Source organism: Balaenoptera acutorostrata, chromosome 3 (assembly GCF_949987535.1).
Source record: "Balaenoptera acutorostrata chromosome 3, mBalAcu1.1, whole genome shotgun sequence".
Taxonomy (NCBI): domain Eukaryota; kingdom Metazoa; phylum Chordata; class Mammalia; order Artiodactyla; family Balaenopteridae; genus Balaenoptera; species Balaenoptera acutorostrata.
In genome coordinates this window covers 26346218-26360338 of record NC_080066.1, presented here as the reverse complement: position 1 = coordinate 26360338, position 14121 = coordinate 26346218, and the positions used below count along the sequence as shown (strand labels likewise).

Genomic DNA, 14121 nt, shown 5'->3' with positions numbered 1-14121 from the left:
AAAATAGCGATTCCAGCTTTTAGTCCCTTCTCTCCCAAAAACTCAGATCAGGCACGAAGCCTGTGGTCTGGGTGAGGAAATGGAGGATGGACGGGGTATTGGGGGTGGATGTCAGGTCCCCAGACAGACCCTGCACTGAGCTCACCCCTCCTGTCTCAATGTCCCCAGGCGGGCACATGGAGGGCTTTCTGTTGGTGGCTCTCAGAGCCAGGACTGGACCTTGGTTCTCCCTGGGATGCTGGGACCACACAGTTGATGACACAGCGTCATAGGCCCTCTCGCCCCATCCTCCCCATCACACAGGCCACGTGTGGCACCAAGCCCGCCCCCCCCCCCCCGCCTTCACCCAATTCCGGTCGGTCACTCGTCCCGGGAGACCTGAGTTCTATCCCAGCACAGCCTCCACCCAGCCGTGTGACCTTGGTCAGAGCCTTTGTCATCCATTCAACAGATGTGCTGGAGCCAAGCTGGACCTCGAGAGCCTGCAGTGACCAGACACTCTCCCTTCCTTCAGGGATACTGGGGCTGGAGAGAGATTCCCTCTGCAGCTGCAAATGCCTTCGGGTCCATTCCCCAAGGACAGCCGTCCTGGGCAGCACGAAGAGGACCTGCCTTGGAGCCAGGAGATCCTACTACGAGGCCCATTTTTGTCCCTCACTAAGCAGTAGTACAGACCTGGGTAACTGCTCACATTTGATGGGTTACAATGTCTGAAAATGAGGGTGTTGCACTGGATGGTAGCTTTCAGAATTTCATTAGCAGTCGAGCCACGTTGCAAATGAAATCTTATTCGTATGACAGATAATCGTTAATATTCATTGGGCTCTTACTGTTCCAGCTACCCTCCTGAACCTTCCACGCATTGATGCACAGTGCCCTGGGCCACGCTGCGCCCAGGTTACAGGTGAGGACCATGAACCACGAGAGCCGCAATTTGCCCAACACAGATGAAGCGGTTAAAAGCAGACTTTCCTGCTTGGCGGTGGGGAAAGGAAGGAAATCGAGTTGCTCCGTTTCACCTTCTCCTGCTTCCTTGGCATCTCTGGAAGGACCTCTGCAGATTCCAAGGATCTCCGAGACCAAGTTCAAATCCACTGGATGAATGACCTCAAAGGGAGCTGGAACTGTGCTTTTCCAAGCCTCTTTGCTTCGTCTGAGGGCTTGTCCAGGTGCCCAGCTCACGCCCCAAGCCTCCTGCTTCCTCCACACCTCACGGGCTCACCAGCAGGTACACGCATTCACACATGAAGACTTGAGCCGCGTGCATGTCCTCGCGCATGCGCGCGCGCGCCCATGCATCTTCCTGTATTAAACACAAAGGTTTTCATCACCAGCGTAAACTACAAAGGCTTGGAACTTGGAACCAACGCCTTTCCCGCCTGTTAGTGAGTCCCTGACCTCTCGGGGGAGAGCAGCTTGGTCTCCTCAATGTAATTAGCACCACCACCACCACCACCCTGTGGCGATGGGGACTTAGAGGAACAGACGGGCCTCCTCAGCCACTTACCAAGTGCGTCTTGATATCAAAAGATTTGTAGCACGGAGTTCTAGCCCCTCAGCAACATCAGTCCCTGTAATAGTTTCGGTTTGTCAATTTTTTTCAAAACATCAGATACAACTTTGAAAGGCGGGAGGGTCATACACGTGAGCCCTGGCCCCTCCAGCCTGCTGTCCTCTGGCCTCTGCCCCAAGGCCAGCCCGGAACCCCTTCCCCTGCCCACGGACAGGGCAGGCAGTGAGTCACTGCAGGACGAGCTACTTGGGAAAAATTACTGAGCCCTCAGGAAATCACAAAACATCGTCCTTTTCCCAGGAAAGCAGACTTTGACTTGTTTGGCTACTTTTATTGTGAGATTTAGCACTGATGTGCTTTGGTTTTGGGTGGTGATGGTTTAATCCTGAGTTACTCAAAGTGGCTCTCAGCAGTTAAACACAGGCCACTTTATGTCCCTGTGTCGCCTTGGGCATGAAAGCACGATGAGGCTCCCAGAGACACTGAGGGTGCAGGTGGAAGGATTAAAGGCCGGTGGGGCCCCGGGGGGTACCCTGGAGGCGGACTTGAAGACCAGACGCCTGGAGAAAGCAGCAGGACCTGCCAGGAGGACCCGCCAACCCAGGAAGACCCAGGAAACGCTCAGAACAATCCAGGCCTTTGGCTTCCTCCACACTCGGTGGACTTCATTCTGCAGGCGAGGCCTCGAATCGTAAACGCAAACCACCCGGCAGCGTATGATCCCTGAGCAGGAGGCACAAGGCAGTGCCTGTGTCCTGGAAGATGACGTACCTGGTTATTTGTCAGACTTCAGTTCAACGATGCACAGCTCCGATCCAGATCAACGGTCTCCTCCCTGAACTGAAACTGCAGCCCAGCCCGGCACAGGCCTGGAGGAATCTTGATGATTCACACAAGACCAAGGCTGAGCAAACGTCATTCCCAGAGCTGGCTCAGGCTCTGAGGCTGGAACGGCCTTCGGTGGGAGGTGAGAAAGAACGGCCCAGGCCCCCTGGTTCCCACAGAAGGAGCCCCCCAATCCCCGCAGCTGAGAAGACCCTCTCCTGGCAACGAGCGTGACTAAGAAAGTGTTGCTTTTCCCGTGGTCAGTATAAGTCGGAAAGTAGAGCAAAGCGTCACCAGCCCCTCCCGGCCTTGGAAAGTAAGAAGCAGCAGAAGGAGCTGGTCAAGACTACATGCGCGGTACAGAGGCCACCACTGTCCCCAGGTGAGCTTGAACTCGGCTGTCGGTGTCTCATCACCATGTCCCGTGTTTGTCTTATGTCAGTCTTGTTGCTTCTTAGACTGTGAACTGCAAAGATTCCAGAACAGCAATGCAAGCTGCATGCCCCCTGCAAACCCAGGCGTGTCTCATCATTTCTGGGAGATTTAGGGATGGAAAGTCAGAGGTAGGAAGTTTAGCTGCTGAGACCAAACACCCCAAAGACAGCCTGAGACGAGGGATAGCCCTGCACTCTCCCTGGGAAGAGTGGGTTGGAATCGGGGAGACTCCGAGGAGCTATTGGGAATTTCCCAGATTGTCCCTAAAGCCACAGGGGAGAAGGTGGAGGCCCTACCCCAGGTCCTTGGGCCACGCTCCACTTCCCAGGACCCTCTCCCACCTCCGTCCTGAGCCCTCCCTCTGCCTGGTCCCTCTAGATTCACGCCAGTCGGACATTTGGCTTTGAAGGGAGAAGTCCGGTCTCCGCTGGATCTGCCAGGCCTCATCACCCTGACTGTGCTCGGGCCTCTCTAAGGAGCCGGGCCAGCATCCCATAATAAAGAGCAAGTCAGATAAAAGTGCTAGGTACCAGATGGCTTGCAGGGAGTTGGGAGGTAAGTCCATCCTCCTGAGGCCCAGACAGCACGACTGTGTGCATGGGGGCGGGGTGCACCTTTCTAGCATCAGTGCAGGGGTGTGAAACTGGGGAGAAGCCACAGGTGGAGGTACAGAGGGTAAAGCATCAGCAGCTGCTCCCAGGGGTCAACACAGAGGTCACCCATCCCCACAGAGCCACTCAGCAAACCTGCAAACAGTAAGGGGAGATGACAGACCACACAGTGGATAAAGTGGGCACCTGGGCAAGAGCATTTGAGGCACCCCATGGGGTTTGAACCAGAGGGAAGGGCTTGAAGAGAGACACGGGTCCAATCCTCCTGCAGGTGGAGGCAAGGCTGATCCTCCTGTACTCTGTTCATTCAGCAAATATCTCCTGGGCGTGGGGGCCATGCTACCGCAGAGGGCTTGGCAGGGGAAGAAACCAGAAGCAGACTTGCCTCTGGTGAAAATTACATGGGAAGAAACAGAAAGGAAGCAGGTCCACAGACAAGATCAATGTAGAAGTAAAAGTTATGAAGAAAATAGAAGAATAAAGCTGAAGGGATGAGGTGGAGGAGGGTGGTTAATTAGAAGTGGGTGGTTGGGGAAGGCTTGGCAATGAAGTGATATTTGACTTTCGACTGAAGTGACAAGAAGGAGTGGCCACTTGAAGGTCGGGGACAGAGTGTCCAGGCAGATGGAGCAGCTCATGCAAAGATACCAAGGTGGAGATCAGGATGGGAGCGTTCAAGGAGCAGAAAGTAGGCCAGTGTGCTTGGAGCAGAGTGTTGGCAAGGAGGGCAGTGATGTGGCCAAGAGGGCCACCATAGGGAGTTTGGATTCTACTGAAATCCAAAGAAAGCCCATTATAGCGTTTCAGCAGAAAATGACATCACTGAAGAATACCACAAAAAGGGAGACCCGCTACGAGGCTGTGGCCGTGGTCCGGCCTGGAGATGATGCAGCCTGGCGCAGAGGATGTGTCGAGGTGAAGCTGAAAGATGGGGTATGAGCTGTGAGAGAAAGGGAGGAATTAGATGTGGCTCTGGGGTTGGTTCTGAACAACTGGATGGGTTCTTTTTAAGAGATGGGGAGATTGAGGGGAAGCAGATTCAGATGAGGACCAACGGCTCCACTTTGTCATGTTAACTTTGAGGGTCTTTCCAAACATCAAATGCAGGGGCTCAGTTGGCAGGTGGATCCCCAAGGAGCTTGGCAGGAGGGCTCTGCATCAGCAGGTGTGTCCCAACATTTCCTGCAACAGAGGATACCTACTGCGTGTGAGTCCCCCGCCTACCGAGTGGGTTTTCCAGGTGCCGAGTAAGAAGGTCTAAGACTGAGTTGGGGAGAGCCGCGAAGAAAACAGCCACAGGTAGGGAGCTGTAGGAATTGGAAGGTCTAGTTCCTGAGTTTTCAGCCTGCTGGTCATCAGACCTTCACGCATTTGCTAATTCTCACATCCTTCATCTGTAACGTGGAGACACGAGACAATAGGAATGAAAGTGCCTGATACACACTTGCCACAGAGTAACTGCCCAATGAACAGGCAGTTGACCCATAAATATTCCACTGGAAAGGTGTACTATGCTCTGAGTGTTTGTGCCCCTGCCAAATTCATATGTGTAAATCCTAACCCCCAAGGTGACGGTATTAGTTGGTGGGGCCTTTGGGAGGTGATGAGTTCACGAGAGAGGATCCTCCATCAATGGGATTAGTGACCTTAAAGAGAGTCCAGAGAGAGCCCAGGTCCTTTCCATCCAGTGATGGAGGACACAAGAAGTCTGCAACCTGGAAGAGGGCCCTCCCCCCACCAGGCTGCCCCTGGGCCTCAGACTTCCTGCCTCCAAGACTGTGAGCAATAAGTTTCTGCTGTTAACAAGCCCCCCAGGGGGTGGCATGTTGTCATAGCAACCTGATAACGCTAAGACAAGGTGTTTGTATTTTACTGGGGGGAAAGGAAGTAGATAAGTAAATGTTAGGGCTGGTGAGTGGCTGTATGGAAATGGGGGGTGGGAGAGAAAGAGGGAGAGAGAGAAGGAGAGAGGCCTGCGGCCACACCCATTCTAGGAGGGCACAGGAATGGAGCTGGTTGAAAAGACTAGGCATCCCAATCTTTATCTTCCTCTATAGCGCCCAGCAGGAGAGGCACAAATTCTGTTTAACAAAAGCTATGATAGCACCAGTTCAGGGGGGAAGGCAACACCTTGGGTCATCTGCTCTTCTAAGGAAGTAGCTGCAGCAGGCCGTCCCCTCGTTGTGGGTCTGTTGAGGTCCTTATTAACACTATACTCTGTAAAGCCAACCCCGCCGTCCCCACCAGGATCCCAGCATCCTCGGTGCCTCTCACCTCCAGCCCAGGCAGTTCTACACCGGGGTCACTCCTGATTCTCAACTCTACCACTGTGGTCCTCCAAGTGTGTTCCATGGATCCATATGAGGGGAGGGTGTCCCCAACACCCTTTCAGGAAGCCTGGGTGGTCACAACTATTCTCGTAATACCAGACACAATTTGCCACTTTCACCGTGTCAGCTTTTTGCACTGAGCTCAGAGCCCTGGTGGGTGAAATCACCAGCCCCTTAGCAAAAATCAAGGCTCCTGTACCAGCTGGCATTATAGTCTTCACCACCACATGGTCTCAAGTTTTTAAAAAGCCAGCTTCATTTAAGAACGTTCTTGCAGAAGTAGTAAAATTATTATTTCAACCCTTGCATGCACATCCTTAATACTCTGCTGAGTAGTCTAGTATGATTTGTTGTAAGAAAAGCACTTGTGTGCATACATAAGTCACAAGGTAAGCTTTTTTCATGGAACACCAGTTTTTGGGAAAGAACAGCTGATAGACAATCTATGGTTACTAAGACTTGGTATTTGGCATTTTCTCAAAAAGCGATGAAGTGAGCCTGGCACTTCAAGGAAAATAACTGACAGTATTTGTTGCAATAATAAAATTTCAGCGTCCGAATGAAAATTAGAACTTTCTAGATTTTGTATTTGCCACTGTGAGCTTGAGACTTCCCAGTACTTAAAGACTTTTCTAATGGGATTGGTGGTAATATTAATGAATGTGATTTTTTAAAATTATACATACAATGATTCAACATTCAGAAGATCTGCAGAACTCAGTAAATCAATATTTTCCAAATGACCAATGCATAGCATCACAGAATCATGCATGGGTAAAAGATCCATTCAAAGCACAGGAGTGACCAATGGATTTTAATGTAACCGGATGAAAAGTTCGTTGGCATGGTTTCAGAGTTCACACTACAACCAACCTTAAAGAAGCTACCGCCTGACAAGTTTTGATATGGTATCAAAGAAGAATAACCACAGTTACCTGAAAGGGTCATTAAATGCTCTCTCCTTTGCCAGCTGTGCATAGCTGTGTGAAGCTGGATTATCATGCACTTCAAATCAAAACATCTTCCCACAGATCAAGTGCAAAAGCAGACATGTTTTATAAAGCCAGGCATTAAAGAGATTGCAAAATTATGTTTTTAGGTACCACTCTTCTGGGTTTTTTTTAACTTTTAAATTTTATTTATTTATTTATTTGTTTGTTTGTTTATGGCTGTGTTGGGTCTTCGTTTCTGTGCGAGGGCTTTCTCCAGTTATGGCAAGCGGGGGCCACTCTTCATCGCGGTACGCGGGCCTCTCACTATCGCGGCCTCTCTTATTGCAGAGCACAGGCTCCAGACGCGCAGGCTCAGTAATTGTGGCTCACGGGCCCAGCTGCTCCGCGGCATGTGGGATCTTCCCAGACCAGGGCTCGAACCCGTGTCCCCTGCATTGGCAGGCAGACTCCCAACCACTGCACCACCAGGAAAGCCCCACTCTTATTTTTTATACAGTATAATTAATTTTTTTATAAAACTACGTTATTTGTGTTGACATGTAATGGGTTTTTTGTTTTTTAAAAGTTATAAATACATAAAAATATATTTAAATATTTTAAAATTTTATTAGTTTTAATTTCAAACCCAGTAAATATTGACAGACATTTTAAAAAGCTCTTTAGAGTCCCCAGTAATTTTGAAATGTTTAAATGGGTCCTAAGACCACAAGTATATGCTGTAGGGAAAGGAATCAGTGCACTGAGAGGCCGCAGGGGGAGAATACAGAAGCCTAGGAAATGAAAAACATTCCCTCTGTCATAGTTTCCTAACCAGCGAGTTGCAACAATTTAGTTGTCACAGCCCTGTGCCTTGTGAGTCATGAGCAGCTCTGTTTAAAACCCTCACTGAGCTCCCTTTCAACGTGTCTTTTTGAAGAACACAGGCCATGACCCAGAAACCTGCATAAACCTGTTGTCCACTTACCCTTCGTAGAGGCAGGACGCAGTCCAGCAGCAGGACAGAGTCAGGCCCGAGTTTCATCGTGATGCTGGCCCTTGGTTCCCCAGGACGCTGTCAGCTACACGCCTCTGTCCAGTGCTTCTCCTCCTGCCCTTGCAGCATTTCATGAATATGTCCCCCCAACATGTGAATTTGAGGGGAGACACATTCGGACTAAAGCATTCACTTTGTCATTTCTTTCTTTCACAGATCATCATCTAAACCCAACCCAAATTCAAACTACAAACCTTGGGTTTGTATCATCACCAAACCCAAGGTCATCCAGATTTTCCCCTATGTTATCTTTTAGGAGTTTTCTAGTTTTGTGTTTACATTTAGGTCTATGGTCCATTTAGTTACTTGTGATGGGTATAAGGTCTGTGCCCAGATTCCTTTTTTTTTTTGCAGGTGGACGTCCAGTTGTTCCAGCACCATTTGTTGAAGAGACCGTCTTTGCTCCATTGTCAAAGCTCAGGTGACTCTCTTGAGGTTCCCTATTCTGTTACACTGATCTACTCGTCTGCTCTCCAGCCAGCACCACACTGTCTGGATCACTGCAGCTTGACAGTAAGTTTCGAAGTCGGGCAGCATCGGCCTCATTCTTCTCCTTCAGTCCTTCGTTGGCTCCTCTGGGTCTCACCACTTTGGATTTGCATGGATTCCCACAGGCAAAGCCACCTTTTCTCACTCTGTGGCTGGTCCTTCCCCAGGCTTCCTGGGAGTCGAGCTCTGAGCGTGTGTGCCTGGTGGGCATCCCACTTCACCTTCTCGAGAACCGCCTCTTAAAAACACCCTTTCTTCAGCTCTGTCCATTCCTATTCCCGAAACCAGAAGCTCAGACTTTCAGACACGGCCTTGCTAAAATGTGCAGGGGTTCCCATGGATCGGAGAATTAACGTGAATTCCTCTCGCCTCTGACAAACCTCGCTTGTCTACCCTTTCTCATCTCCTGCTTTCTCCCCTTCACCCTGGGCTGCAGCTGCACCGGCCTCTTTTCTGTCCCTTGGCCACACCGAGCCTCTCCCACCTTTGGACCTGGAACCTGTTGGCCTCCACCTGGAAGGCCCCTTCTCCCCCTCAGGTCACCCTCGGGTGCCACCTCTGCAGAGAAGACTTCCACGACCATCGCTGCAGAAGTAACCTCCCCACATGCTCTCCATCACCACCCTTTATTTCCTTGATAGCATTTACTGAAAGTATCTCATTATCTTGCTTGTTTCTGTTAGTTTCCTCGCTAACTAGCTGTGTTGTGGATGGAATACATATAGCCTCTGGAGGATCTGGGGACAGCCTGCTTCTATCTGAAGAAAAAATATTTTTCTTTTCTCCTCCTCTGAAAACCCTCTTGGGAATCATAAGGTTTTCAGACTTTGTAAGCCAAAGAAAAGGAAAGGGAGTTACTTTCAGGCAAAGACAACGTCTGTTCTTCCTCCTGCCAAAAGCCTCAGCTGCAGGCAGGAAAGAGCTCAGAGCCGGTGGTTTTACTGAGTGGAGGGTGTGAAGACTGGGGGGGTTGGGATTCCCGTAGGCAAACCCAGAACTCATCTCTCTAGAGGCTGTCTACCAGCCTCTCTGGAGGTGTCCCCACTGGTCCCGGCGGCTCTGGGCGGTGGGGAGGAGGGCCCGGCCTTTCCCACAGCTGCTGGCGTCAGTGCAACTACACGGCCGGCCCGCTGCCTGGGCCTGGGCTCCTGTTCCAACAGGACCCGGACTTCAGGCAACCGCAGGGCGGGGAGCGTGCACGGTGAGGGACATCCCAGCTCCTTCTTCGGCGCCAGCACGTCAAGCCGGGGCCAGAACGCCAGCCGCCGGCCCCGCACCCGGCCGCCTCCCGGCGCCCGGCCACATCCGTGTGCAGGACCGCCTCCCCGCAACAGTCAGGGCCGAGCAGCTGCCCGAGGAGCAGGTGGCCGAGTTCAAGGAGGCCTCCTCCCTGCTCGATGAGGACGGGGATGGCGCCATCAGCACGCGGGAGCGGGGTACCGTCCTGCGGTCGCCGGGCCAGAACCCCACTGAGGCCGAGCTCCGGGACCTGGTGGGCGAGCTGGACCGCGACGGCAGCAGCACCGTGGGCTTCCCCGAGCTCCTGGGCCTAATGGCCCGGAAGGTGAAGGGCAGGGACGCCGAGGACCAGATCCAGGAGGCCTTCTGCGTCTTCGGCAAGGACGGCCACGGCCTGATGGGCGTGGCCGAGCTGCGGCACGTGATAACCCGGCTGGGCGAGAAGCCGAGCGACCAGGAGGTGGACGAGATGATCCGGGCGGCAGACGTGGACGGGGACGAGCTGGTGCACTACGAGGAGTTCGTGCGCTTGCTGGTCTCCAAGGGAGGCCGCAGCCCCCTACCCCACCCCCACCCAGGGTGTCCGGGCTCCGCGCGTGGCGCTGGAGGACCTGCCTCCGTTCCCCCCGCCCCTCCGGGCACTGCTCCTTCTCTGCTGGTTGACCTGATCCAGCTGTCTGCCCCCCTTTCCTCTCCTCATTCCTGCCTACCTCCCCCACCTTCTCCTTGCCGAGGATGACACAGGCCGCTCCCAAGCCCAGCAAACCCCAGATGTTACATCCCTCGGGAGCAGAAGCTCAGGGACGTCCCTGTGCACCGACCAGAGCAGGAGGACGGTCACAGCCTCACTGGCCGCTCATGCCCCAGGGAGGGCGCAGTGTGACCTCCGGGGGCCCTCCACGTGGAATCCCTAAAGCGCACCGGGCACCTCCATCTGCTGTGGATTCGGGCGGAGGGAGGGACCAGGGCCCTGGGGTGAGGGGCGCTCTTGGAGGCTGACAACCAGGGTCTGGCCTCCTGAGAAACACCACCTCCCTTCCCCGCCCCCCATTCCCCTGCACTCCCTTGTTCCCTTCTGTCTCTGTGCCAAACCGCAGTGATTTCTCTCTTAAAGCTGGGAGTCAGTTGTAACACGTTTGTATTCACCTTCTTGGAGGGAAATTTGAAAGGGAGAGAGAGGCCACAGGGGAATAGAGAAAGCGTCTGTTTTTCTCTGGTTCCAACGGAAATGATCCTTGTTAAGTCCAGGGTTTAAAAGAGGCAGGAATCTCTCTTTTTGTGCTTTTTGGAAGTGCGGTGAAATCTTGTATTGATGGGCATAGCGAACAGAGAGGAGTCTAGGCAAGATAAATCTTGAGTATTTATGTCAAATAAAATGGAGAAGTTGGCAGCAAAGGGTGGTTAAAAATCCATGTAGAGCTCCTAAGATCTGAGTCGATTATGGTGGGGAAGGAACACTGGTCTGTGTTCATGGATTTCTTACATTCATGATCGAGTTGTTGGGAAGTGCGGCTTGAAGAAAGTGAGGGCTGGAGAGGGCCCGTGTGGTGCAAAAGCAAGAGACAGTGCTTCCCGCATTAAACCCTGGATCCCAGAGGTGGCATCAGATAACCCAAAGGCCGAAGGGGCTTGTCAGAGATTATTTCAGTGTTTTCGTGGGGTGGACACTACAGCTGGGGTCATCAGAGAGGGCTGCCAGCCCTGGGACAGTCACGGAGCAGCTGGCCCATCTTGACAAGTTCTCTTTCCTGACACCCTCCCCACCATGCACGTTTCCTCATATGTAAAGGGAAGAGCATGGGCTCTGGGGCCGGACAGACTGGGATTGTAGTTATTGCTGCCCTGCCGATTGGGCCCAAATCACTCGTCCTCCCCGTGGTGACAGCTGACACTCTGGCAGCCCTTCCTGGGCGCCGGGCCCTGCTGTGAGCACACTGCCTGTGCAGTGACTCACTACCACCCTTCGGGGGGCCACCCTTTGCAGCTTCCCCATCTACAGATGAGGAAGCCGAGACCCCAAGAGCTTAAGAAAGCAGCCTGTCCCACAGCTGGTAAGGGGCAGAGCTGGAGTTGGATGCAGGTCTGTGCCCCTGATCTCACTCACAGCCTCCCCAGAGCTCCGTGGCCTCCACCGTGACCTGATGATGAGAATCGCACCTCCTCCAGCACTTGAGGATCAGAAATCATCTTAACATGCCTGGCATGCAGTAGGTGCTTAATAAATGACAGCTACCATTGCTATCATCCTTCCAGCACCAACACTCTGTATTTCCACCCCTCGGAACAGTCCAAGGGAAGAGCCGGGGTCTCATTTGGGAACTGGCCCCGGCGGGGCAGCTGCAGAGCCCCCTTCGTGCAGGAGGAGGAACTGGTGCTCTGACCGCGGGGCCTTGCAGGCTCAGCCTCTTTGGGCTCATCCTGCCGCAGCCTCAACAGTCGGGGTTGGCTGAACTCCTGCAGGTGCAGGCTTGGGAGCAAGCCCGGAAGAGCGGACGGAACGTCTAGGTGCCATGGACGTGGCTGCCCCAGTGCCGTGAGCAGAGAGCCAAGCCCGCTGTCACCTCAGAGGCTCAGATGTGCATCATGGTCCCATCTGCCAAAAGAAGCACTGACGTCATCCCCAGGGACCTTGTGTCTTTCATGGGACGTGTGCTCAGTGCTGCAGGAGGGAAAGAAGCAGAGGTAAGGAAGGGGGGTTCCAGGTCTTCCTGCACAGTGTCCACGGGTCTGCAGTTGCCAGTGTGGGCCTGGCTGGGGAGCTGGCATTCAATCCCCTCTGTCCTGGTGGATGCCCTGAAGTATGGGGACCTGCGTGCCTGCCAGCACTTAAGCTGGAAAGGGTGAGGTGTCTTTCTGCATCTCTGTCCAGCCTCCTGGCATCACACCGGAACCACCCTGCCTGCATTTAACAAGCTTTAGAACCTGTCGTGGAGAACCCCTGGGGCCAGGGCAGGAATGCAGCTGGTGTTGGGAAGACCTCCTGTCCCTCCCGTGGGTGTGCCGGTGACACCCAGGAACCAGGCTGCGGATGAGGGTTCTGGGCAGACTGGAACCAAGATGACAGTTTCTCCCCCGTCCCTAGAGACAGCAGAGCCCCTCAGACCACCGCCTGCTGTTTCCAGCTTGGCTCTCGTGACCCTGAGCATTGGGAGGAGTGCACCCCATGGGGGACCGGCACACACAGGTTAGTGATACACGGGCCTCTCTTCTGCGTGCAGATGGGAATCAGGCATCAAGGCTGAGGGGAACCACAGAGCTGAATGTGCCCCCCTGGGTTTTACTTTCCTGACACAATTTTTTTTAATGTTTTCTGTTGTCCTTTCTCATTCAAGCAAGGCCATCAGCCAGCTCGGCCACATGGCTGGCCGCTCTCCCAAACTGCTAGGTTAGGGACAGGGATGCAAGCCCAAGGGGCACACAGGGTGGCACTCTCTGAATCTGGGGGGTCCCCTGCCTTGGTCGGTGTGTCCAAACTGCAGTGGCTGCAAGTCCTTCACGGTGGCCGACAGCCAGGCGAACCCCTCACAGTGCCCACCTCCGTGCCGGCCACCGGCCACTCCCACTCCGGGTGTCCCGTCGTCACACCTGGGCCTCGGCCAGGGACTCGGGCTCCTGGGCCACACCCGCGTCTGTCTTCAGCCTCCTCTCCCCCTTCCCGCCCCCCCACCCCGCCCCGCTCCATCTTCTTTTCCTTTTCCCTCCGCACAGCGCCAGGACTTGTCCTGTCCTCAGACACCTAGACAGACGTTTTGTTGGTAAAGTGCAGTCACTGCAATTGCCAGGTGTAGGTCCTTGGCCTCGTTGAGTAGGACGGGGCCGGGGGGAGGGAGGAGGATGGGAGGGGGGCCCTGAGGACCTGAGCGAGGAGCCCAGGCCTGCAGAGCAGCCCGTGTTTCCAGAACAGACTTGGAGCAGCCCCTCCATGCTCAAGTTCCCTTTTCCTTTCAGTCCGCGAATAACTGGACTTAACCTCCCTTCATCCCCCAAAAAGGTGCTTTCTGACTGCAGCTCAGAACATTCCATCCATCCTTGGGGAAGGAATTTATAAATACTACCTCGGCTTCCATGTGCTTTCGGCAGGCCTGTCATAAATCAGTGCAGGGCTCCTGGACCTCCCAGGCTATATAAAGCCACTCTTCTGCCTCCTGTTTCCAATTTTAAATCAAACACAGCTCAGCCCCGAAGGCTCCTGTTGATCCTTGCGGATTCCAGGGGCCGCTCAAAGGCTCCCCGAACCAGCCGGCTAAAAATGACTCCGTTGTTCCCCTGGAGAAATGTAAAATTAAAGCTCACGTGTGGGGTGGAGACTGCCCACGATGAATATGAATGAGGAATACAAGATGTGTTTCTCCACCAAAAAACAAAGCAAAAAAAAAAAACCTGTCTCTGAAAAAGGTCTGGGCCCAACTCACCTGCCAACCTCCCCACCATCCTGCTTTTTGTGTGGTTGTTTCTATAGCAACCAGGTTCTCAGACAGGTGCCCGGACACACCGTCCCCCCACCCAGAGGGGAAGCAACCGGTTAAAGGCCTCCCCTGGCCCTCTGATCAGGTGCCAGGGGCTGGGGGGCTGGGGCACCTTCCTCCAAGTATGGGGAATGGAAACGTCAGGGGCTAGTCCTGGGAGACGCGCTTGAATTAACCTGGAAAGGATGGTGGGTTTCCATGCCTGGGGAGACAGTACCCATGGGGAC

At 53.6% G+C, this 14121-nt stretch overlaps 1 protein-coding gene and 1 long non-coding RNA gene across 2 annotated transcripts; one reads left to right on the top strand and one right to left on the bottom strand.

The window, feature by feature from the left end:
- Positions 1-349: 349 nt before the first annotated feature.
- Positions 350-2353, bottom strand: LOC130707764 (uncharacterized). The gene is made up of 3 exons (XR_009007788.1): positions 2285-2353; positions 1508-1571; positions 350-1303 (listed from the first exon to the last, which is right to left on the bottom strand). It is a non-coding gene; the product is annotated as an uncharacterized LOC130707764 (long non-coding RNA).
- A 1844-nt stretch (positions 2354-4197) lies between these two features.
- LOC103011186 (myosin light chain 1/3, skeletal muscle isoform-like) lies at positions 4198-11718 on the top strand. The gene is made up of 2 exons (XM_057542044.1): positions 4198-4317; positions 9175-11718. The coding sequence occupies exons 1-2, from the start codon at positions 4198-4200 to the stop codon at positions 10165-10167; spliced, it is 1113 nt and encodes a 370-aa protein (XP_057398027.1). The 3' UTR covers positions 10168-11718.
- The last annotated feature ends 2403 nt before the right edge of the window (positions 11719-14121 follow it).